The 25,298-nt window shown below is 27.8% G+C and overlaps 2 protein-coding genes across 9 annotated transcripts in view; one reads left to right on the top strand and one right to left on the bottom strand.

The window, feature by feature from the left end:
- LOC135922250 (electroneutral sodium bicarbonate exchanger 1-like) overlaps positions 1–3,909 on the top strand; it is a 138,745-nt gene extending 134,836 nt beyond the window's left edge. For 2 of the 6 annotated variants that reach the window (XM_065456662.1, XM_065456659.1), the window contains 2 exons: positions 3,072–3,204; positions 3,392–3,902. In XM_065456662.1, the coding sequence (XP_065312734.1) occupies positions 3,072–3,204; positions 3,392–3,613 (355 nt within the window). In that variant the 3' untranslated portion in view covers positions 3,614–3,902. Of the gene's footprint in view, positions 1–3,071; positions 3,205–3,391 lie in introns of all 6 variants that reach the window. The other 4 variants (XR_010570813.1, XM_065456660.1, XM_065456663.1 and 1 more) reach the window with 4 other exon arrangements.
- A 198-nt stretch (positions 3,910–4,107) lies between these two features.
- The window catches only part of LOC135922251 (uncharacterized), a 70,791-nt gene continuing 49,600 nt past the window's right edge, over positions 4,108–25,298 (bottom strand). The window contains exons 13-18 of one of the 3 annotated variants that reach the window (XM_065456665.1): positions 21,485–22,623; positions 20,867–20,966; positions 11,658–12,089; positions 7,768–7,916; positions 6,949–7,077; positions 4,108–4,368 (exon numbers count right to left, since the gene is read on the bottom strand). In XM_065456665.1, coding sequence (XP_065312737.1) covers positions 4,291–4,368; positions 6,949–7,077; positions 7,768–7,916; positions 11,658–12,089; positions 20,867–20,966; positions 21,485–22,623 — 2,027 coding nt within the window. In that variant the 3' untranslated portion in view covers positions 4,108–4,290. The remainder of the gene's footprint in view (positions 4,369–6,948; positions 7,078–7,767; positions 7,917–11,657; positions 12,090–20,866; positions 20,967–21,484; positions 22,624–25,298) is intronic. The other 2 variants (XM_065456664.1, XM_065456666.1) reach the window with 2 other exon arrangements.

Here is a 25,298-nt window from a genome sequence, read left to right as displayed (position 1 = left end):
CCTAGAGAAGAGTGAATGCTTAAAAAATTGGACGGCAGATTTCCAGGGAAATCTGTAAAATCCTTCATTGGGGTCCCCTGAGATCTGTCTCATTTTTTTTCCTATTGAGAGCATCACTTCCGAACATGCCTAGGGTATTGATAACGATTGGGATAAACAAGGTGTTGGTAAGGCAAGCATATTTGTTTTTTTTTATAATTTCGGCCTTTTCGATGGCAGAAAATGAGAGGTTGGACTTGGCGGCAAAATCAACACAGGTATAGTCCCAAGCAAGTGGGAGACCATTGGTCCAGGAAATGAGATATGCCATCAGGGCCTATGGCGCTTTCGTTTGAGAGGCCCACTGGTTCGAGGGTGGATGGAATATAACTTTTTTAAGAGCAGCTAGGAGAATATTGTTAATAGATATATGACGCGGTTGTCGTCCATGGGAGAACTTGCAGTGCAAGGGATGGTAAGCTTTCGATGGGATGGCCGCAGTCGATGCAGATGGAGGGAACCAGAGTTTTACAGCCAAGGCGGAGGGCTATGGAAATGCGTAGCTGTTCGCCAGTCAAGAGGAGGCCAAGATTGAAACTGGGGATGGCTTCCAGCCATTCGTAACCTGAGCTTGCATATAATACTAAATTATTGGGATTGTCCTCAAAGGGCCTGTTCAAAATAAGGTATTCAACGGAACGGGCGATTAGAGGAGCATCTCAGTCTTTTTGAATGCTGGAAGCGGGACGACAAAGGGTGGGTGAGCAGTTGCTGTCCCAAAAGGTGAAGGCCTGGGAGTGGGTCCATTATCGATGATAGATTTAGCAGCAAGACGAGATGAGATAAAGGCTGAGAGGGAAAGTTATATCGGGGATCGGATACCAATACCACCAGACTTGCTGGGAAGGGTGGCCTGAAGCCAAGATGAATTGGAAAATTTAAGGTTTAATATGTTTTCAAGAAGACCCTTAATTTGGGTTTCATGGGAAACGATGCAAGTCGCGGCATTACTATGTAGCTTAGTATTATTATTTGAAAAATCTATACATTTCCTAATTAACTATAATCTCTATTTATTTTATTTTAATGTATTACTTATACTTATAAAATATGCAAATAGATATATAATATAGGCATAATAAGTGTAGTAATGTTTATTGTATTACAAGTAGAAAAATGTAATGTAAATTATAAAACAATAATATGGAATTGCAGTCTAGAAAAACTAGAAATAAATTGTATATAATAATTTTTGTGATATATAAGAAAGCATTGTAATATTAGTAAAAATATAAATGTTTAATGAATAAATATTAAATTTAAATCACAAATTTTAAACATAGCTAATATATTGTTTTTAAAAAAATACAAGGCATTTATTTATCTTAGGTTACGGGTGAGGCAAAATAATTTGGTCTCCAAACCAGGCCCCTCAAAAATAAAAATTTACCCCCAAATTTGAAAATAAATATTTCGTTTTATTTTAAGATTAAATCAAAATAAAAATACAACAAAATTATATAGAAAACATTATTTAATTTATACAAATTAAAAAACAAGTTGTGAAAATATGACCATAATTTTCATTATATTTTTTTGTAGAGAAATCCAAAATATTTAATAGGAACCATTAATTCACATTTCAAAACAACTTATTGAATTAAGTGTCAATTCATAGAATATAATAAACGAGGCATATGATGTGCAAACGTCATGTCTGGCCGAAATGGAAAAGTACAAACCCTGCTTCAAAAAACCCTAACAAAAAAGTAAAGTGTTTCAAGATTTCAATATGAGTTTTTTGTTTGAGAGAGGCAAATAAAGTTTTTTAAATGCACATTGAAACATAGGATATTGAGCTCTTTATATGGCTGGAAACGGAGTCGTCGGAACCCTGGAGAACTAACGTAAGCCAAGATAGTTTAGCCGTATCTAGAAGTGGATCGTTTAACTCAGTAAGCGACGAAATGAGTCAAAATATGCTAGATGAAAGGAAACAAGCAATTGCCATTTCCGGGGGGGTTTAAATCCAAGTCTCCCTTGAAAGCTTACAAAATGGACCAATTAAAATAAGAAAGCTTTAGGACTAGATAGGATTTGATGAAATGTTTAAATTTTAATTTTAAAGACTTAAAAGGCCAAGGAAGATTTAAAGATGTGCAAGAATTTCGGTAAGAAAAAGCATTTTTAGGTTATGAAGATTCTTTAGCGATTAAAAAGTGAATCAAAAAATTTTGACAAAAGGAATTTGAAAACCAGATAGGAGAGCCTAAAAGACAGTTCCTCTTGGGGAATGATTTTAAAATCTGGGGGAGGGAATATCCTCATTGTTAATGAAGGATATTTCGCATTTTTTTTTTATTTAAGGAAAGATTAATTTTCGAAACTTCCATCTTAACGTACTCGATCCCCAAAATCTATTTGAAATCATCCTTTAGATTTTTGATCAAATCATGAATACATACAATAAAGAGCAAGGGACCTAGTGAATCGCCTTGCTGCATCCCTTCCCGTGAAGGAAAACATCTTAAATTTGAGTAACGAGGGAAATCAGAAAATTTTCATATTTGGGTTGTCATTAAATGATATATTGGTTGCATTGCTATAATTTACTTTAATTATTTGTTTATACATAAATGTTTATAATAAATTATCACTAATAATAATGATTATTTATATTGCATTAAAATAAAACAAATTTATACCACTTACTTATTTCAATACTTTTTCTGTTAATAAATGAAAAATAATCTTAATTTATCGTTTTAAAATAAAGTTTTATAGTATTAAATGATATATTAGCTGAAAAACGAACCGTAAAATGCCAAATACGTATAATTTTTTTTAATCCAACCTGATTTTTTACAATAAACCCGAGCCCTGAACATTTTTATAACCCCGGGCCGTAAAATTCTTTTTAAAGTATTCGGGCCGGGCTTGAAAATATAAAACCTGGACCGGGCCAAAAAAATTTACAAGGCCGGGCCATGATATTAGTACTTCCGCTGGTCTCTGCCTTTTACCAAAAAATTGCAGAAACATTTACAGGGAGTCGTTAAAAAGATTTTAAAGTATGTTTAAATATATCAAAGCTCTAAATCGGAAAATAAACCCTTCTTTCAAGCACCCGATAAATTCAGCATTAGAATAGGATCTGACGATGAAGATGATGGGGTTGTCATGATCGGCCAAAGATATCGTACCAATGAAGAAGCCATTTTAGATGTAATCCATAATTATTTTATCTTTTTTAATTCATTTTCAATTTTGATGATGCTCTAAAGAAAAAATATTTGCTTAGTAAAAGTAAATAAGCAATAATTTATAAAAAAAATATAGAACAGTGCATCAAGACACGATATATTTTACTTTGCTATTTAAATATCATTTTATTGTATCATGTTATTACAAGCCCGCTAAAATATCAATCAATAATCAAATTTCATACGAACCTGACACTTGTTTACATAATCAAAGATACCCGGATCAAACTCCATTGGTGCAATTACACTCGAAAAATAAAAATAGTTTCACATTAAATGGCAAAAAAGGCGCGTCTAGAGATGAGGGAAATAACGAAAATTTTGATCATTCTAGGGTTACTGACCCGAAGAATATTTCATTGTTGCCCTAGGCCCTATAAATTAGATTTTGTACCTATCGCTATCAAAACTTAAGCATCCGTGTTTATATAATTAGCCAAATAATATTTTACTTGATTTTAACGTTGTTTAGTTATATTCTTGTTATCCTCATAATACTTCCTTCGTATTTAATTTCATACTCGCTTATAAAAAAATTTATTTAAATAATATAATATCTTATGTGATTTTAATTATTCAATTTTTTCGAATATCTACCTATTTTTAAGTATACATAATATTATATAAGTTTTCGCGTATCCATATATTTTCTAAAAAATTAACAAATTCATTGAAAGTTTTATGCACTCAATTTTTCCAAACCTCGATGCTAGAATTATATAGCTATCAAAAAAGATGAATAATAGTTTTTTTCAAAATATTTATCGTGCAATTTATTGGATCAAAACGATTTTTCTAATTGATATTTATTTAAAAAATTGTTTTTTTTAAATTTCTTATAAATAAAATCATAGTCTTTGTTATTGTTATTGTATTTTTATCATTTATAAAAATTGGGTATCGAAAATCAATAAAAAAATGGATAAATAATAGAGGGTTCAATTTTATAAAATATATAAATAACTTTTATTTTATTTAAAGTGATAACAATAAAGATCAAAATGATAAAATCAACAATTATTTTTTCGAACAACGTGAAAAACTGGCACTATTTGATATACATCTTAACGTAGGCTTCAACTAAAGCTAATATTTTGGTAGGGTTGATTTTTCCACTTCTGCAAATCTAATAGAAAAAAAGAATGAAATATTTTGTTATAAATCTATCAGCATCATTATCAATATATATGATTATGTAGTTACTAGCGCGTACGCAGCGCCCCTCCCCCTTATCAAAGCCAAAAAATGCAGATGCCGGATATATATCAAAAATAAATATTTATTCCTATCTCTTTCTTTTTAAATATATATTTAATTAATCACATTCATTTACTAAGTTATTTTATCAATTAATTTCGATTTCAAGTCTTCCTTGGCGTAATATTTACCTATTATTTTCAAATTTCTAGTCAAATAATAATTAAGGACATAAGAAATTGTTTTAAACATATTGATGATAATGAAAATCCTAGTCATCTTACAAAAAAGCACAAATAATTTTATAACATTTATTATTAACCTAGAAGAAAGACATATACTTCTTAAAAAGGTATTAAGATACCTATGATAAATATTTTATTTAATAATAGAATTACATTCAACCTCTCAATTTCCAATATCCACAAACTTTATGTGCTAATCGAAAGTTAAAATTTCAAAACAGCTATTTTACTAGATGGCTAACATACTCTATCCGAGACATTGGAGCTTATTTCAAGATATGTATCCTGTTTGGCCTAAGATATGATGGAAGAAATTTATTTAATAACCGTCTTGTTAAAACTATTAAACAAGTACAAAGATGCTGGAGAAATCTTAACAAATTATCACAAAAGCTGTGAAATGATTTCTTCAAATTCAAAGTAGGGATATGATTCCCATTTCATCACATATTGATAAAAATAGAATTAAAATAACAAAAGAAAATAGATGTAAGATCAAACTAACTATTGAGGCCATTCTTTATTGTGGAATGCAGGGCATAGAATTACGTGGCAATTTGGATTCAGGAAGCTTGAATTTATAATGAAGGTAATTTTCGTGGTTTCGTAAAATTTAAAGAATTAGGGGATTCTGCATTAATGGAATATTCCAAGCGACAAAATATTTTAAACAAAATTATTTCTCAAACTCCTTGTCCAACAAGGAGAAAGAAATTGCAAAAAGATTGTCCAGCAAGATGAAGTCTTCGCCATCAAGCAGTAACAGCTTTTATGAAGTTAGAAGAACAGATTATTAATGCTCTTACTGAAATATCACAATGGCCTGAAATAGATATTTCCTTAAAGTAAATTATTGGATTCAATACTTATACCAAATTTTTCCTCATTAGAATGTAATAATAAATTAATTAATTACACTTATTTTATTTAATACTTTTCAAAAACAAGACATTGGCTTGATTGAGACTATGAGGATAGCGGGGAGCATTTTATTAGAACTCAAGGAAATTAGGTCTATTGTTGATGAAGAATTTCATATTTTATGTTATTGTTGAGTCAAAAGTAGAGCTATACGAGTTTAATTGTCTCCCTCGACTTGCAGCAAGGCATGTTCATCGTCCAAACATTAATATAGGGTCAGTAGAAGAGTATTATAAAATAAATGACTTTATTCCTTTCTTAGATACATTTATAACCCATATAAATGAACGGTTTTAAATTCATCGGGCAGCACTTACCAATCTGCAGATATTACTTCGACAAAAACCTTCCCAACCTTTTTCAGATGGTGATAGAAAAAAATATATATATTTAGCAGATTTTTATCAAGAAGAAAGTATCTCATGATGCCTTATTAGCTGAATGCCAACTATGGTGATCGATTCCCAAAAAAGGCTATGGATGCTTTGCATCATTTCAAACATCTTTTAGATTATTTTCCCAATGTATTAAAATTATTATATATATATATATTAGCAACTCTTCCCATTAGTACTGCAACTAATGAGAGAACATTCTCTTTTTAAGAAGAATAAAAACATACCTAAGAAGTACAACTTCTGAAAGTAGATCGAATAGTTTGGCCCTTTTAAATATTCGTAAATATTTGACGCCAAGCACGGATAAGAAAATTGAAAAATTAACTCAATCCCAACGAAGATTGGATTTTACATTATAAATATATAATAGGCTTCAATATTATTTGTGCACATTTATTTTTTAATGTGTTATATATTTCTTCATGAATACTTTATAAGTTATTACATACAAAATACAATTATTCCTAAGAAACTTGTGTATTATTTTATATTACCAACATTTAAATTTTTTATACTTTATATTTAAAGGCTAAAAATTAAGTTTCTATTGGGTCATTTATTTTATAGTGATATGCTGGTTATATCCACTTAATATTTTATAATTCACATTTATTTTGTAGTTTTTTATATGCCGGTTTATATATTTAATTTTTTATAATTCACATTAATTTAAAATTGTATATTAGAAATAGTTATCAGTCCTAATAAATTTATGTTTGATATTTTTAAATAACAATAATTTTATCTTAAAAAAATTTAATTATCCCCCTCCCCTACAGCAAATTCATGCGTACGCGCCTGTGTAGTTAAGTGGTTTAATCTGAACCTCACTAATTTGGTTCTAAATGTGCGAAATCAAACATTAGGGTTCTGTTAAAAACACATTTGATTAAAAAATCGGTATTTATTACTTAGGATGAGATGGTTTTTTAAAATATTTTGTACCTTGATTACAGCTCGTTTCATAATATCTTTGTATTGTTGTTTATCGATCTCACCTTTATTGTAAAAAGGCTTTAACGCTACTTTAACTTCTTCGGCAACTCGTTGTTGGTGATTCAATTTTTGAAAATACTTCAATATTAAACAATTCGTTTATTTAGCAGTAATTGAGTTTTTATTTATTAAAAAAACTTTCTTTACATTTCTGACATAAATTATAATTATAAGTTTTAAATATAGGTGAATAATTAAAAGCTCCAATATTTTTATGAAATGTTAACTATTTTTTGATATCATATATTTTTTTAATTTTTAGTAGTATAAAATTAATATTTAGTCAAAATAAATAATAGAATATGAGTATTAAAGTTTTTGATTAGTAAAAAAATCTATTTTTATAACTAATAATAATTTGACTAGTGATGGAGCTCTAATATGTAATTACGAAAAAATCGTGGTTTGAGTGGAACCTGTGGCTAAGAGATTTTTTATCCTGTAAAGTTTTATATTAATCTCGACGAGGTTAAGGTAGGAATAATATGTTAGAAATATATGTAGTAAGATAATATAAGAAGGGCTCATATTTAATCGGTCAGAATTAAAATTGAAATACTAAGAATAAAAAAACTTTAAACGCTCAGAATAAATACTGAATACTCAGAATTAAAACGTAGCCTCACTGATAAAATTAATAAAATACCTACTATTTTGTTATTATACTGAGAAAATATTTTTGAAAATACTGGAGAAATAAATAATAGTCATTACATACTTCGGATACAATTAAAATTAATAAATATAAGCACGTGAATCAAATTTGACCTTTTCTCTTTTCCATAAATGGGTAGCAGAATCGGGAACTTCTTCGTTTCTAGCCAAATTAATATTTCGATTAACCGTTCTGTCATTATTATTCTCAACTTCAATTACGTTATCTACCACGTCTAATAAACTCGTGTTCGATATTTCGGCTAAAAAAATATAAAGAAATATATCGAAAAACTTGAAAACATCTTAATTAAACATTTCAAAATTTGCATTTATTGTTTATAAATATAAGAGAACTGGAAGCCCGCGCCAAGGCCGCTCGGATGTAAAATACTTTTTAAAAATATTCAAAACGCCCAAAGCACATAGCTAATAAATTTATATAAAATTTGTGCATATTTATTCTGTTGTATTTCTATTCAACTGGCTTAACAAAATAAATATAAAACTCATCTTGAAAATTTGTATAAAATTTATTAAGAAAATGTTTTAATTAATTAAAATTACTATCCCACCCAGTTTGCTCTCCATTACAACTTTCTCTTCGATGTCTGTAAATTGCTTTCACCCGGCCCGATTCCGATTTTTCGTTAAATTTGTCCGGCCCAATTATTTAAAAATTTACGTGAAAAATTGGGATAAAATTAAAATTCAAGATTATGATCAAATGTAATCCTTATTTGGTTAAATTTTTTGTCAAGCCCGCTCTTATATTCTTCCACCGGTCTTACCACAAATTAACTTTTTCTGGTTTTGCCCGGCGCGGCACTAGCTTGCCCATATGAAGAAAATACAAATATTTTATTTGAAGTATAGATAAATATATGGTGAATTCCATATCAAATCAACCAAGGTTTCAACCCTACCCCTTCAATATTATTTAAATTTTGATGATTTTATTATAGGAGCATGTGAAGTCATTTTGTCGGAAGATGATTGGTGCCAAATAAAGGGCCTTACTAGTGTATTAGTTCCTTTAAAAATAACAATATTAAGATTACAATCGGAACAATTATGTTTATTTGATTTTAAGGCATATGAATTAGATGACAATTAGATTTAGAAAAATTTACAGTCCTTTTTTTATATACGAAATATTAGAAAACATGAAAATTAGAGAGCAACAATATTTCCAAAATAGTATTGCATATACTTCCATTTTAGACCCTCGATAACAAGTTTTATTGAGTATTGAGCAAAAACAAATGGCTAAAGATCATCTTAAGGATTTATGGCATAAGCAAAACTCCATTATTTACAATATATTGGAAACTACGACAATACCTATTGGTTGTAGTGTTAATAACAATAATGATAGCAGCATTGATGATCTTGATATTTTATTTTAGATAGAGAAAAAAAAATCAAATTATCATCAGATAGAAAGGAGGATCTTAATAGTAAAGTTCTCAGAAGTTAAGAAAATAAATAAGGATATAAATATTTTAAAATTCTGGGAAGAAAATTTTTCAATATATCCAGAATTATATATCTTATCTAGAATCTTCATGGCTGTACCGGCGACACAAGTACAATAATTTTATAAAGATAACTATCTATTTTAGGTAAGGGTAGAACGTGAATTTTCATATTTGAAATATATATTGTCTACTTTACGTGGAAATCCTCAAGGATGACATATATAAGATATTATGATTGTGCGAGAATAAAACATTTAAATTTATGCTTATAAAATCATGTGTAAGTTATTACTAGTATATTGCAAAAATTTTAATTATATTCGAATTGTTTTGAAGATTATTATCAATCACATTTGATTGATAAGTGTCCGTCATAATTTTTATAAATATAGTATATTGCTAATTTATTTTTTAAATATTTTAAGCTTATGAATTATAATGCCTAAATTAAATCCAATATATAAAATATTTACATATAGTATTATAAATGACACATCAAAATGTAATATTACTGATTGTCAAATAAATGTGAAAAGCCACCATGGAGCAAATCTTGAGCGCCAAAAGAACCACTCTTCTAGATTTAGATAAAATTAACAAAATATCACAACAAAAGCCTAATAAAATAAAAAAGTTAGATCTCATCAACTCAACAGACGATAGAAGAAACATTAAAAGAACAAACAATAAATCTAAATAAAGAAATAATAGAAGCTTGTACTGAGTTGGTCATTTTTAACAGCAGACCACTCAAGTATCATAATGAACTTTATTTTACAGCTTTGGAATGGGAAGCAATTATAAGGTTTATAAACATCCTATAACCAAAAGTAGCTATACGAGCTACTTAAGCTAACTTTAAGGGATTTTTATGGCATATGGCTAAAAACTAAATTAGAAATTTCTATTTTTATTTCACACTATGTTCAATAATAGATATGAATTTTAGAGAAACAACTTTTAAACAACAATGCCTTTTTGTCATACTTATATCTAGATTTAAGATATTAATAATATTATATTATATCTTATAAATTTAATTAATACTTTTATTTTACTTTATATAATTTTCCATCTATTCATAAAAAATAATAAGATCTTTTTAATGATATTTTTAATTTCAATTATATGGATATAAAATGCTTCTGACTGAAGAAGAAAAAACCAGGCTAGAGAGCATATTATTAAAATATGGCATAACATGGAATTAAACTTTATTATGAGTAGAATTCTAGTAAAGGTGAATCAAAGCCGGTTAATATATCTTCATATGAAGAGGATTTAGTAGAAACTCTTCTAAAAAAAAAAGATAGTAACAAACAAAATCTGTTACAAAAATCGGAGATTATTAGAAATGTTTTAGTTAATTATTCTAAATAACCTAGGATTTTAGACTATTGGAGAAATCAGAGTAATTGATACTCAGAATTATGTAAATCGTCTGATATCATACTAGTGCCGGCTACCCAAGTTAGTGTGAAAATATGTTTTTCAACCATTAAATTTATACTATCTCCCTATAGATATAATTTGAGTGAGATGAATCTTGAAAATATATTAATTGTGCGGCTTAATAAAAAAATTTTAAGTAAATAAAGTTAAATATTGTTCATATTAAAATTAATCATTGATATTTATTTGTTATATTTAAAAATTAAATATTATTTTATAATGTGCAATTAATAAAAATGAAGGTTTTACGTGTGTTTTTTATTTTAATGATGAAATAATAAAAAAATTCTTCCCTATACATAATTCAAATGTAGGTTTGAATACAAAAGTTTTCAAACCGGTTTTTAGAGGTTCAAACCGAACCGATATTTTTATTTTTTATGAACCGAACCTTGAACCGTTATTTTTATGCGATACTGAACCGATATTCGTTTCGGTTTGGATCCCTGGTTATAAGAGCCCTTTGTTATATTTTATAAATAGAATTAGAGCGTCATTTGTAGAGAAATAGAGAAGGAATAATGGCCAATTCAAATTTATTAAATATAAGGGTAAAATTACTTATTCAGAGGTTGGAAATGCTTTAAATCTGGATAATTTATTCTATAAGAAGTTTAGAGATTTTTTTTATTTATAATGTTCACTGAATACATATTCTTCCGAGAAGATAGTGTCGAATCAGAAATAGAAGTATCTGGTGATTTTTCTGTTTGCAAAACTAATATTCAAAAACAAATGTGGAGAATTTCTAAGGAAAATACTTCGAAACATTCTCCGTAGATAGATTCAATTTTTAAATATCTCCCCAAATTTTATATTATTACTTTATCTTGTATTCTTAACCATCCAAAGTAAAAGGCGCTTTTAGATACTCAAATTTATATTAACATCATCGCATACATATAAAAAACAATCTTTTGAGAATGGTGAATATTTAGTTGAAATAATTGATATATAAAAAAATCAAAACAAACAGTTATTTTTTTTTAATAATTCTAAACAAAAAATTAACATTCAAAAACAAATATTATAAATTTTTTAAAGTAAATTAAGAATCTAATTTTTTTTTACCATTCATCCGTTTGACCTTGAAAAGTAGTTTTTCTTTGACTGAGCAAACTGGCTTCAATCGCTCTACTAGACCTTCCTCCCGCTCAACCTTTTCAGCCAAATCTAATATTATTCCAGGTTCCAGCTCATTTTTTATGGCGAAAGATAGGGGGGGTTTGTTATATTGTTGCAGCGATTTCTTGTTTTGGTGGTAGTTGGGGGACGTTTGAGTGCGATATTTAGAAGAGTTATGACGATTCGAGTGATTATTGTGATTGGAAGATTTTTTCTTAGTTATTTTTCGTGTCAGTTTTTCGATTGCTAGGGATAATGCTTGATTGAGATCGTCTGGCCTGGTGGATTTATCCTGTACAGGAAGGAGGACGGGTTTTAATTTAATAGGATATGATTCGTCTTCTGGATGTACTTTGGAGGAGGTGTCCCCTTGATTATCTGATAAATAAGAGTTATGGTATTATAGTTATTCCTTCTATTTTCGATATATATGATTAATTTAAAACTTTCTGATTTATAGGGCTTTCAAAAAAATTAAAAATTATATATTTCCTAACCTTCCCATACTTTAACAAAAAGTTACCTTAGCCTCAAACATCCTAATAATTAAAGAAAAAATGTAAATTGTGATTAGAGGTGAGTGCGAGAATAATTATTTATTCACGACCTGCTAACTCATGCTTTAACCAAAAAAATTCACGAGTCACTTAATTGCTAAGATATATTTTTTTCTTAGTATTATTAATCTTAAGAATTTGTATAAATTTTAAAAAATTTACCACTTGAGATTCCCCCCTAGCAAATCACAAGGTTCTATTTAAAAAAGTGAATCATATATTTTATTAATGATTAATTATTTTATGATAAAAAAAAATTGAAATATTATAACTCCTCTGAAAACCTTTTTAAAATATATATAAAATAAATATCAATTTAGTTTTATTTAAAATTTGTCAATAAATGCGTCAAAATTTAAAAAATAATAAATATTAAATCCATGAAAATTTCACCTATTTTGTCAATTTTATTATTAATTTCTATATAAATGGTCCCATTCATATAAAAGTTACATAGATTTAGTCCAAAATTCTTGTTTATTTATATTTTGGCTATTTCTTTTAGAATATATTAATAGGGTAATTCCAAATCACGATAACTTTTCAGTCCGATCTTTTTAATTTTGATAAAATTTCGAATACTAAGAAAACGTTATTAGAAGGTATCGTAAATATTTCCTGAGATTTCAAGCGTCAAAAGTGACAAAAATGACTTTTTTCGAAAAATATGCTTTTTTTTAAATTTGAGAAAAGTTAAAAAATAAATATGCTAAAAATAAAAATTAGGTGTCATCTTGTAACTCTATTAATGACTCTTTAATAATAATTTTGTCGTTTTTATTTAGGTTATAAACCTTAAGCATGAAAGCTCCATGCTTGCTTTAAGAAGCAGGCTTCATTAATTTGGCTTTGCGAATTTCTTTAAATTTAATATTCGGCTTCCTGAATTTCCTAAAATTTAATATTTTATTATTCACTTACATTATATCTATTTGTAGAAAAATTAAAATTGGGCAGAGTAAGGTTAGAGAAATTGAGGGTTTATTAGTTATAAATAAAAATATATTAAATAATAAAGCAGATGATAAATTACAAATAGTAAGCAGATGATAAAATTAATAGAAAAAAATAGAAATATACAATTATATTACAATTTAGATTTAACAAATAAATTTAAATTATTTACCACCCCAAAATATGGCAGTAAAAAAAATTTTTCTCAACCACAGTACGGGATTCTGCAAATAGTATAAAATACCTATTTATCAATATCTTCCCATGCCAGAAAATTAACCTCCCTCACTAATCCTAAGTACTTATTACATTTAACAAATAAATTTAAATTACATTTAGCCAATTGAAAAATAAACATTTATCTCATATTACCACCCCAAAATATGCCAGTATAAAAATTTTATCTCAACAATATTTAAACTCTGGAAATGACATACAATACCAATTTATCAATATCTACCCTATATTTTTGATTACAATTTCATATATTTTATATTAGATTTAATAAAATGAATAAATAATCACTAAAATTTGTCATTTAATTTATATAAAAAAATGTATTTAAAAAAAATTTCATATAACAGTTCAAGATTTTATTATTCCCGTCATTCTTGACGGGTTATCAACTAGTTTTTTAATATTTAGCAAAGTTCGATTTTTTATTGATATCTACTGACCTTATGAGCTCAAAAGGTCTGGTATGGCCATTAAGTTGATTTTATACTTAAATCTATCTTTTTTCATTAAAATACAAAAAAAATTTTAAAAACTGAATGAATATTATAAATAAAAAATTAAGCACATTCTATAAGAAATAAATTCAACAAAAAAATAATTGGAATGGAAATGTTACAATCAGGAAAAACAAGGGCATATCACATCGGTAAAGCGTCTAATAAAATAATATTTAATTATCTTTTTTCAATTTAAAATATAAAAAAAATATTTAAAAACTGAATGAATATTATAAATAAAAAATTAAGCACATTCTAAGAAATAAATTCAACAAAAAAATAATTGGAATGGAAATGTTACAATCAGGAAAAACAAGGGCATGTCACATAGGTAAAGTTTCTTGTAACTAATAAAATAATATTTAATTAAATTTGTTGATGTGCTCATTTTATCTAAAAATAAATAGAAGTGTATATGGAATATCATAAATATTATGAAAGAAATATATATAAGTAACTTAAAAGTAACGTGTTTGTAATAGAAACAATTAGCCTCAAAGGCAATTAAATATATGATGAATTTTAAATATATATATTATTAATTGTGTACGACGATTAATTGTTTGTTTTGTAAAATATATATATACTGCGGTACAAAAGGTAAAAAGTTGTTAAATTTATAATAAAAATTGATTTCATCACAATGGCGCAGTCGTTTCAAATGGAGAAATATAATATAAAGGAGTGCAATATGAAAGTTTATTTATCAAAAATGGAATTCATTTTTAAAATCGCAAAAATAGAAGATAAAAAAACATTTTTATTAGCGAATATAGGATTAGAGATTCTAAATTATTTAATTTGTGTTTGACAAAGACATTAAAGAAAATATCATATGATGACATAATTAAACTTTTAAAAAATTATTATATGAAGAAGACAAACTTCCTATTAGAAAGATATTATTTTTTTAAAATGGAACAAGAAAAAGATGAAACCATCGTAGAGTATATTAATAAATTAAAGATAAGGGCAAAGACGTGTGAATTTAAAGATATGTATAATACAGTATTGCGAGACAAATTAGTGTCAGGAATTAATAATGGAAAAATATTAATGAAATTATTTAACACGCAGGACTTGACATGGGAAAGTGTAATACAAATCGCAACCGCAATGGAGACTACAGAAATGATGTCGTATGAAAAATTATCTGCAGGGAAGGAGATAAATAAAATCTCAAAAACAGTAACAAGGGAGCATGACAAGTACAAATCAGTACCAAAAATTATTTGCTATTGTTGCGGATTAGGAGATCACATAAAACCTAAGTGCCCTAATTTGAATGCCATCTGCCATAATTGTGGGATAAAAGGACATTTACAAAAAGTATGCAGAAGGAATCGTGGAAAGAAGGAATATATTCGAACGATAGGTGTTCCAGAAAATGAGCGAGAAAGTTTTGAGGATTGGGAATTTCCAGAGGAGTCTCGAAAAAAATTTGAGGTGAAATTATTGATAGATAAAATTTATATTAAATTTTTAATTGACACAGGATCGGCAGTCTCCATTTTGAATATAGAAGACGTTTACTGTTTAAAAATACCAGTAACAAAAACGGATATTATTTTAAAATCTTATAATAATGTAATGATCAATATTAAAGGTAAGTGTATATTACCCGTTAATTATATGAATAAAGTTATATATCATGAATTTATTATTGTAAACAATGGGATTAACTTGATAGGTAGAAACCTAATAAACAAATTAAAATTAATAAAAATAAATCAATGTAATATAGTTAATGAGGTTTGGGAGGATAATATTGTACATAAATTTTCCTTATTATTCACTAAAGGTTTACTAAGAGGTTTTAAGGCCAGTTTAGCAGTAAAATCTAACCCAGAGTTTCAATGTATGAAAAGTAGACCGATACCATTTGCGTGGAAGGCAAAACTCGAAACGGAATTACAACGACTGGAATCCATGGGAGTTTTAGAAAGACTAAAATACTCGAATATCGCTTCTCCGATTGTACCCGTATTGAAGAAAGATGGATCTTTACGAATTTGCGGTGATTTCAGACAAACGGTTAATGCAAATATTTTGATAGATAAATATCCTTTACCCAGAATTAATGAATTATTAGTCACACTAGGTAATGGGTGTAAATATACAGTATTAGATTTATCCGAAGCGTATTTTCAAATAGAGCTAGATGAGGAGGCAAAAAAGCTGTTAGTAATCAACACGCCTAGTGGATTGTATCGTTTCACACGACTTCCGTTTGGGGTAGCCTCAGCGCCAGCGATTTTTCAACAAGCAAAGATTCATTATTAAAGGGATTACCTGGAGTAGCGGTATATTTGGACAATATAATAATTACGGGGGAATCAATTGAGAGTCATAAGAAAAATTTGATAAATGTATTAAAGACGTTAGCAATAAACGGTATGAAATTAAATCTAAAAAAATGTGATTTTTTTAAAGAAAAGATTGAATTCTTAGGTCATACCGTTAGCGAAGAGGGAATTACGACAACAAATAAGAATGTCAATGCAATTTTAGACGCACCATTACCAAAAAACGTCAAAGAATTACAAGCCTTTATCGGTATAATAAATTATTATCAAAAATTTATAAACAATTTTTCGACTATTGCCGCTCCATTATATAGGCTTTTAAGGAAAGATGTGCCATAGAAATAGACAAATAATGAAACAATTGTGATTAATAAATTTAAAAAATTAATATCAGAAGCACCAATTTTAACACATTATAATCCGAAAAAACTGATAATTCTAGCTGCTGATGCGTCTCAACATGGAATAGGATCAGTTATATCTCATATCATTAACAACGAGGAAAAACCGATTGGATACGCGTCTCGAACATTAAATGCTGCCGAACGAAATTACAGTCAGATAGAGCGTGAGGCTTTAGCAATTATATTTGGATTAATTAAATTTAAACAATATTTAATTGGCAGACATTTCATTATCATTACTGACCATAAACCCCTAATATCGTTACTTAATCCACATAAAAGAATAACAGATATGTCATCAAGATTAGTAAGATGGTCATTACTACTAGCAAATTATGATTATGAATTGCAACTTCGAGGGACGAAAAAAAATAGTAATGCGGATATGCTTTCCCGGTTTCCAATTGACGGTAAACCATCTGCTTGGGAAGTTAGATATTAATTTAATAGTATCGGATGCTCCACAATTTATTTCAGCGTTAGATATAAAAGCACACACATAAAATGACCCGGTATTATCAAAGGTTTCACGTTACCTTACAACTGGATGGCCAAAGATGATAGAGGAAAATCTTAAACCGTTTTTCCAGCGCCGAAATGAACTCACGATGGAGGCAGGGTGTATATTATGGGGCTTAAGAACCATAATTCCAAAAAAATTACAAGTAAATATTTTGTCTTTTTTACATATGGGGCATCAGGGTTATACTAAAACAAAATTATTGGCACAAGAGAACGTTTGGTGGCCGAATATTAACGAAGATATCGAATTACACGGTAAGAATTGTGAATTATGTCAAAGAAATAATCCTGGCAATAAAACGATCATAGGGAAATGGCCCTCAGCAAATAAACCATGGGGAAGAATTTATTTAGATTTTGCCGGACCAATTAACGGAGATATATACCTAGTAATAATAGATAGTTTTAGTAAATGGCCTGAAATACAAAAAATGACGACGAATAATTTTACTGAAGTAAGAAAATTGTTGTTAAAACTTTTTGCTATTTTCGGTTACCCCAATACGATTGTTACGGAAAATTACCCCCCATTTCAAAGTAGAGAATTTAGTTTATTTTGCAAACAATTATCAATTAAAAATTGTATATAGTGCCCCATACCACCCTAGAACCAACGGAGAAGCGGAGCGATTAGTACAAACTTTTAAAATTTTTTTAAAAAAACATAATGATTATAATAAAATAAGATTTTTTGTTTAATTATCTACGCCACAAATAACCACAAAACAATCACCAAGTTCAATTATGCTTAAATTTCAACCCATAGGACCTTTACAATTAATAAAACCAGTTTATCCTCATCCATATATACCTCAGTTACCAGGTTTTTTTAATATAAATGAAAAAATATATGCAAAGGATTTTAAAAAAGATAATTGGATACCAGGTATCATCGTTAAAAGAACAGGACCAATGACGTTTTTAGTTGAAACTAAATTAGGGGTATGGAGAAGACATATTAATCAGTTAAAACATAGGTTCGACAACTCAGAATTAAAAAATAGAGAGGGGAGAGAAGAAGAAACGATGCAAACTACACCACAAATGAATGAAAATGAGCCCATACAAAACTCAATGACTAAAGACATTGATCCTATACACGAATTGGTGACCAAAGACATTGACCCAATACAAGACTCAATAAACAAAGACACCATCATAAATGATAAGATGAAAATCGACAGTAATGAGCAAACGGTGGTAGAGAACGAAAGTACAAGCAGCCGTTATCCAAAACGGATAAGAAAACAATTTATACCGTTTCAAATCGAGAGCCCAAAAAAGGAGAGAATAGATGTGATAGAAACAATTAGCCTCAAAGGCAATTAAATATATGATGAATTTTAAATATATATATTATTAATTGTGTACGACGATTAATTGCTTGTTTTGTAAAATACATATATACTGCGGTACAAAAGGTAAAAAGTTGTTAAATTTATAATAAAAATTGATTTCATCACAGTGTTAATTTGGTTATTAAATTTTTAAAAAATTATTTTGAACGGCTTTAAATTTCTGTTAGGTAGCGGAAAACATTTTTTGGGATATATGAATGAAAGCTTCCGATATTATTCAGAAATTAAATGATTTAAACTTCTTGTAATAAATCACAAAAGGACAAATGATAACTTGCGCTTTACAGTGAAATCCTTGTACTTCATCTTGAACCACAAGGCATAATTTTCAGAAAAATCTGCCTAGACGATATATTTATTCTCTTTTTAAATTTATTTTAATAGAATTCATGCCTTAAAAAGTTTTTGAGATAAAAGCAATTAAAAATTTCAGGTGCGAAAATCTTCATTATTCGCACCTTTCGACCTGTATCTCGGGAACTAGGTGTGGAGAGAGAAAATAAACGGCTCTCATTTTTTTACTTATCTAAATAATTCCAGAAATTTTTAACAATTTTAAAAGGGGCCGACTGAAAATGTGCCTTTTTTGTAGCGGTAATATATTCGCAACATTCGCAATGATATTTTAAAGGTATTAAATTCCCTGAAATAATTTACTGTAATATATTCTTGTAATTCAATTCTACGCATCGAATAATTCATTTATTCCAATATTATTCATGAACCGGAAATAAGCCATTCGAAATTTCCGAACCGTTACAAGAAATAATTAAAAAGATAGAACCAAACGGTTATCCATATATTCGAACGCTTCATAACAGTTTTTAAAATTATATTTATTTATGTTTGGCATAACACATATTTTTTCAAATAGTATAAATATGACATATTAAGTTATTTGATATTTATAATTCACTTATTCTTCTTTAATTATTATTGGTTTTAATTTTTAGTTTAGTTTTTATTCATCTTTTAAAAATATTTTTATCCGATTATTATGAATCAATTAATAAAATATATTATGATAAATTTAAAATATCTTTAACTTATAAAAACCGGGACTGAAAAGGCCGATAAGAATTTCTAAATCAAAATTCGCGGATATAAAGTTGTTCAAAAATAACTGGAATGGAACTAAACTGTAAAGTATAAACCGAAAAGTAACTGAATTGCAATATCTATCGGTTCGACACATTGTTCTTGAATACCCATTTATATTATTCGAATAAATTAATAATAATTTTAGTTCTTATTATGATTACTCTAGAAGTTTTTAAATTTTTTAGTCATATGGCAATTATATATCTTTTTTATAATGGTAATAAATAAATAAATAAGAGTCCTTAAAATTATTTGTTCAAATTAATAGATTAATAGATATTAACGACTCGAATGATATTCGAATCGTGAAAATATCACTTCATTCATTGAAATGAATATTAATTTGAACGATTAATATTCAAATAATTTTATAACTTTTAATCCCATTCATTCATTACCATTATAAAAAAATTATTGCAATAATGGTAAGAGAATCTAAATTACTATTAGTGATGAACATAGTATACTCGAATATATTTTAACATTAATAATACAGCCATATATTTATATAAATTAGTACATAAAGTTATAATAAAAATTAAATATTGCCCCTAAAAATTAAGGTATTTTTCACTAAAAACAGATATAATTTAGATTCATAAAAAAAAAACTACAAAATTTTATATGGAAATATTAATATTTAAAAATATTATTATAATAAATACTTTTTACTATTTGAATAATATTCGCGAATATTAAAATATATTCAAACAAAAAATTATTCGTCTCAAATATAATCTAAAATATTCGAATCCGATTTAAATATGGAATATTAGTTAGGAGTATTAATTCTAGGAAATATATCGACCGAAGTGTTTTCGCGGAAATATTTCTTAGGGTAATCGACATTGGCGGTAATGCTAGAACGGAAATTATAACATTACCGTGGAGCTTAATATTCCAAAATAATATTTGAATAATTAATATTAAGTTAATATTTCATGCTTTTTATCTCGCAATAATATTTCGTTTTAAGTTATTGCAGCCTATATTACTAGCTGTTTAATTTTTTTTTTAAATTCTAAATTAATAAAATGTATTTTATATATTAAATTGTATATTTGTGATTTTTTGCAATATGACAATACTTTAATATTTTCAACAAAATATTCTAAAAAAGTATAATTTCATATAGAATGACTTTGACATCAAAAATAAAAATTAGGTTTACCATAAATATTCATTTCTAATAATTTGATTATCTATATTATAAATTTACTTTGAACGTTGGTAACTGAGGAGGCTAAAGTATCAATAACTTTGATGATGTTGGAATTTACGTCTTTCTCTTTTACGAAAAATGGAGGATCAAGATTTGTCTTATAAATATAAAATATCAGTCTTATATATATTTTTAAAGAATATAATTCAAATCATCGTCCATTATCAAAAAATACTAAAATATCGATCCGATAAAATGACGATTTCAATAACTGCCGTTAATCATTTTTTTATATTAGTAGTAAGCAGAAATCCAGGACAAGTGCATTTTCCCGTTCGGTATTACTATTTCCCGTTTCTTTTCAATTAGGTTTATTGAAACGTTTCAAGAATTCATAATGATTTATGAGAACCTGAAATATTCAGAAACATTATAAATCCATATGATTCTAATCATGTTTCCGAGTTCCTCAACTCTAGCACTACTTTTCAGTCTCCTGGAATCCCAGTCTCGGTGGTAAGACTTACTTTTACGACTTCAGTTAATTATGCTAATATTTAACTTGATGAGTATAAAATATCGATAAATAAAGAAAGAAAGCTAGAGTAAACTTAATAATTTAGTTGGGGTGCAAAATACGAGAAAATCTAGTATAAAAAACAAAAAAATAAAAACTTGGGCTGCGTTCGCGAAACCGTTATCTTGCTCAATTATATTTTTGACCGACGATAAAGACTTTGAAAAAGGTATAATTGCTTCGAATTCTTTGGATAAAGCTTCAGATCGAAAGGCAAGACACGAATAATCCTTCATATTAAAACGTGAAGCTATACTGATACGACAAAGGCTAAGGGGAGCTGGAATGGTGGTAATCCTCATTGGTTCAATAAATGTAGGCGGTACATATAACGGAAAAGAGTTAGTGGGTAAAGGAATAGAATCACTATCGTTGTGTAGTAAGATTGTGGCGGGAAGGTTATTTAGGTCGTAACTAGATGGTTTTAAGAAGGGGATAGGCAGGGAGGTTAGTGATAATTGGAATATAGGGATAGGCGGAGGAGCCAGGTGAGGTAAAGGGGAAATTCTGGCATAATAGGAGCGAGGTGGACTAAGAGGGGGGGAGGTAGACGTAGGATAGAAGGGATCGTATGGGAGAGGGATAGTGTCTAAAGGATCATCAAAATAGGGTTCATCATCGAGCGTTATGATTTCTGTAGTTTGAGAAACATGCGGAGAAACGAATACTACCTCATCCAACAGCACGTCTATATCAGGATTAGCCTTTAATTCGGTGGTCTCTTGTAAAATTTTGGAGTTTATATTGGTATGACCCTCTTTAGATAGAGTGATGGAATGAAGGATAGCTTTCGATATTTTGGGCCATTTGTGCTGCGTTTTGCCCAATATTTTTGAACTATCTTCTCTCAAAGATTCGAGGGTTTTCTGACTAAACGGTTTATTTATGTTAGCTGGAGACTTGGTTTTATGTACGAAGTTATTTGGTTCGTGAGACCTGGAATGGTGAGTGTTGAATTTATTGAATGAAATAGCATTTTTGTCTTTATTATCCTTGCAAGATTCACTTTCGGTATTTTTTAAGCATGTAGATTCGGGCTGCGTCGACAACGGTGTTTTTAGCTGGTGCGATGATTTCGGTTCGTTCTCACTGATTCGGCTTTTCTTGTGAGATTTGATAGATTTCAATTCAGCTATTTCATTATTGCGCTTCAAATTAGCCCCTTCCGTGGGATCAATTTTTTGAGAAGAAAATGTGGTGGTTGACAAAATCGTTTGTTTATTAGGGGATTTTGAGACTTTTAAAAAAAATGAGAAAATAATAGGGTTGACAAAAATTATAATTCATTTATAAAAGATTAAAAAATCGATTTATTTGATTAGATCGCTATTTTTTATTTAAATCAAAGTTTATTATATAATTTTAAACAATATGCTCTAGAGCTAGACGAAAAATACACCGTGACGATTTATTCGAACATTTTATTTTTCTGTGGAATATACGAACTCTAAAAGTATTTTATCATGTTATCAATAAAAATATTGGCCCATTTATAACAATTTCACTTTGATTATAGTAAATGAATTTTAATTTTTACAATATTATTTTGAAATTAAATTAATATTTATAAACTAGAATTGAAATTGATAGTTATAGTTATAAACTGCATCTGGATTAATCTTACTATTAGCAAAATATTCAATCAATATATATATTAAACAGCCCTAAAATAATTATAACGATTCTTTAATATCTTCTTATTTAACAATATCTATATTATAATTTTCCGATTATATACCCCATTTCATCGCTACCATACTTATTTATTTTTAAATATTGGCAGTCACATTTTGCGAAAAGGTGCAACAATATAGTTAGATGCTAACTGGAACTGGAGACTAAATACCACTTCTAAACGTTTGTTGCACCTGCTTACCAATAAACCCTCATGATCATATGTCTCTTTGTTTAAATATTTACTTTTTCTTTTACAATTTTTTTTTATTGATTAATTTTTATTTAACCGATATTTTCATATTTTTTTATATCGATGAATCTAAAGAGGGCACATTTATTTTCATATCTCATGAGATAAGCCTAGTTTGAGATTAAAATTTTTATCATCATACTCATTTTTAACAAAAATCGAAGGGGGTGGGATTGAGAATCGAGAGAGTTGATTTAATATGGAACACAACATATACTAAAATTTATGCATATAAATTTATTTATCTTGAGTTATATAATATTTTTAATATTTTTTCATTATACTTTACTATATTTTAGATGATATCTATTTTAGATCCTTTGTCAATATGTGATAATAGCCACGCCATCCCTAGAGATGCACTTGATATTGACGCAAGTTCAGTATTTTTAAAAAAAATTCTCTTTTGTTTTTTAGGTAACTGGCTGTCTTCCTCTTAATGATGGTAACATTAAGATTTCATGGGTTCTTATGAAATGTCTTTTTTTATATTTATTTTACAATTTTTTTTATATGTATTATAAAATTTACGAAAGGCAATAATAGACGATAGAAAATTTACGAATAAAATTTAGAACAAATTATTTTTTAAACATTTTATTATCTTTTTTTACGTTAAAATTTTAAAGTATATATACATTTTGTACAAAATAAAAAGTATAATTATAATGACCTTTTACGGTTAAAAGAAACTTTTTATAAAATTTAAGTTAAGTAAAAAATTACATTTTGAATAACCTTTTGTAAAAATGATTTCAGAAAATATAAGGAATATTTTTAAGGTAAAAATCAAAAATAATTTAAATAAAATAAATATACACTTGTGAATAACCTTAAAATATAAAAAATAAAAAAATATATCCTTTTTTTTATATTTTAATTTCATTTAAAATTTTATTTGACTATTTAACATTCCCTCTTTTTTTTAAAAGTTTTTCCTCTCTCGACTTCGGTCCTAAGCTAATCGTCATGTACTTGCGAGTTACTCGTGAGTTTGTTTGTTCCAATTTTCCATTATTCGTCCATTGCCAAAAAAATCATTACATGTATATTTTATGTAATCAAAAAAATTTTAATTTGTTTTTATTTATAATTAAAAATCTTTTCAGGTCTTAGATAATATTTTCGATCTTGATTATTGAACTTGATTTTGTTCTCCACTTCTTCCCCCTCTAAAAACTTGTGTATTTGTTGTAGAATTTTTATATGAGATTATGTTCGTTGATCTTTTCTTTATCTGATTAAATGTCTTCTAATAGTGTTGTATCCAGTATTTACTTTTATATGACAAATTCCTATCTTTATGTATCACGATTCCTTTGTCCCATATATTTTTTTTGAACGTTTTGTACCAAATTTTATCTCCTACTTCTATGTCTCTTTTTCCAAAGCTGTATCTAACTCTATTTTAGTGTTGTTTTCCATATTTCTTTTCATACTCATCTTCATGGATCTTAGCAATTAGTATGTGTTTTATACCATGATCTTCACAAAATTTTTTAAATAGGTAGCTAGTAAAGTTAGTTCCATTATCAGTCCCTATATTGTGTGGTATTCCGAATAAGCTAATAATTCTCATCAATTCTTTTACAGTTGATTCTGTTGATATGTTCTACATTCTTTTAATTATCGGGAACTTGCTATAAGCGTCGACAAATACCATGTAATTGGTATCTTCGAATTGGGCAAAATCTATGTGTACGCGTTCAAATATTTTTGTTGCTATTCTCGATGGATTTTGTACATTATGTGGATTATCCACCCATTTGTTGTATGCATCACAATTTTTACCTCTTGATCTATTTTGGTGTTATTACCAGGCCACCATAAATAATCTTTAGCTAATAGTTTCGTTTTTCCTGCACCTAGATGTCCCTTGTGTAACTCTTGTAACATCTCGTTTCTCATTTTCCGTGGTATTATGATTCCATTATCTTTGAAAAGACAATCTTTCATCAAGCTTAATTCTACCTCCATATTTTTGT

The sequence above is a fragment of the Gordionus sp. m RMFG-2023 genome, chromosome 1, assembly GCF_954871325.1.
Source record: "Gordionus sp. m RMFG-2023 chromosome 1, tfGorSpeb1-WG-v2, whole genome shotgun sequence".
In the NCBI taxonomy this organism is placed as follows: Eukaryota; Metazoa; Nematomorpha; class Gordioida; order Chordodea; family Parachordodidae; genus Gordionus; species Gordionus sp. m RMFG-2023.
This window is presented reverse-complemented; position numbering and strand designations above follow the sequence as displayed.